General features: G+C 58.1%; 1 protein-coding gene across 1 annotated transcript in view; it reads right to left on the bottom strand.

Annotated features, from left to right (window-relative positions):
- CDHR1 (cadherin-related family member 1) overlaps positions 1–1,684 on the bottom strand; it is a 21,240-nt gene that overhangs the window by 3,522 nt on the left and 16,034 nt on the right. The window contains exons 12-14 of the mRNA XM_010854374.1: positions 1,320–1,484; positions 831–898; positions 75–303 (exon numbers count right to left, since the gene is read on the bottom strand). Coding sequence (XP_010852676.1) covers positions 75–303; positions 831–898; positions 1,320–1,484 — 462 coding nt within the window. The remainder of the gene's footprint in view (positions 1–74; positions 304–830; positions 899–1,319; positions 1,485–1,684) is intronic.

Genomic DNA, 1,684 nt, shown 5'->3' with positions numbered 1-1,684 from the left:
TCCGGGGGCCCTGCAGCTGGCCAAGTGCACAGTGACCAAGCCACAACGACAGCTTGGCTACTTTTGAAGCTCACCTCAATTTTCACCGGGGTCCCCAGCACCATTGTCTTCTCCTGGACGCTCTTTCCAAACTGGGGATAGTGGTCATTGACATCCAGCAGTGTGATGAACACCTCGGCCAGGCTGTACCTGCCCTCCATGTCCTCCGCCTTCACGTAGAAGTTATACCTGGCAGTGGCCTCAGCGTCCAGGCTGGCCCAGGGCTGGGTGTAGATGATCCCGGAGGACGGGTGGATCAGGAAGCTGCCGGGCACAGAGAGTGCAGCAAGGGTGTACAGAAGCATGCACACGTACATACGTGTGCACACACGTGCCTGCAGTAAGGAGCCGCCTCCAAGAAGAGGCGGCGATGCACTGGGCAGCTTCTCTGAGCATCCCATCTGTTCCTCCCCACATCCTCACAGTCTGACTCAGGGAGGCAGGGCCACTCATCTATTTACTATCAATGTTGAACTTCACCCGAGTCACAGCCCTTCCCTCTCCTCCCATGGCCTGCCTCTCCCTAGCCCAGCACTGGTTGCCTGGCCCTGGGGCCATGAGCCCCAGCTCCAGATTGTGGTGATGACCTTACTTCTCTCAGATGCACCTCATCAGGTGTATCCCCTCTGCCTTGGGCTCTCTACAGCTGCCCTTCATTCCCGGTCCCCAGGCTCACCTCCCCAGCCCAGGTGCCGTTCGGCCCAGATCTGCCTTCAGCACAGATCCTCCTCCACCCTCAGCCTCCCAAATCCCTTACCCAAGGCCCTGACTGCGTTTCTGGATCTACTCACAGGTCTGCCCCAGATCCATAAATGGAGTATTTGACTTCACCCCAGGGACCTGAGTCTGGATCCACGGCCTGGAAGAGAGAAAGCTCCCGGTGGCCCAGGTCCCTTTGTCAGGGCATGTTGGCAGCTCTTGCTTTCAATGGCCACATGAGGATTTGGGTGGGGTGGGAGGATTGCCCCGCTGGGGAGAACTGGAGGCCTGCTCTGGAGCCCTAGTTTCGCCTCAGGTCTAAAGCGTTGGAGGAACCAGATCTGGAAGGCCTTCTACTTATCGTTACGTGTCCTCATTATCATCCTGAGAAGTGCTGTTATACCCATTGTACTGAAGGAAAACTGAGGCTCAGAGAAGGCACGTAGCTTGTCCAAGGACACAGCCAATGAATGTGGGTTTATCGAATCAAACAGGAGCCCAGGTTTGTCTGACTTCACAAGGGCCCCCTTCAGTGGGGCTCACAACCCCACCCCCAGTCCCTGGGGCAGCCCCCAACTCACTGTGACAGCCAACACGTTGGAGCCCCCGGGGGCGTTCTCGGGGATCCTGGCGACGTAGTAGTGGGAGGTGAACTTGGGGACGTTGTCATTGGTATCCAGGAGCTGGATCACGACATCCGCCGTGGAGCTGAACTTCTCTGGGGTGTTCACTTCAATGGCCAGGAGCTGGGGAAGGAAGGAAAAGGAAGACTTGTCTGGATGGCAGTTGCTCTGCAGAGAGCCTGTCACATCCTGTCTCTGTATCACCCGGCACCCACCTGCCTTACCTCCCAGTTTCTCTGCGGCCAGCCAGCTATTCCTGCCGCCACCTGCAGGGGGCACCTCTAAGGCAAACATCATCCCCCTCCCCCGCCCTCCTCCGCCCC

The sequence above is a fragment of the Bison bison genome, unplaced genomic scaffold, assembly GCF_000754665.1.
Source record: "Bison bison bison isolate TAMUID 2011002044 unplaced genomic scaffold, Bison_UMD1.0 scf7180017864341, whole genome shotgun sequence".
Classification (NCBI taxonomy): domain Eukaryota; kingdom Metazoa; phylum Chordata; class Mammalia; order Artiodactyla; family Bovidae; genus Bison; species Bison bison.
Note: the sequence above shows the minus strand (reverse complement) of the source record. Positions and strands in the feature narration are given on the sequence as shown.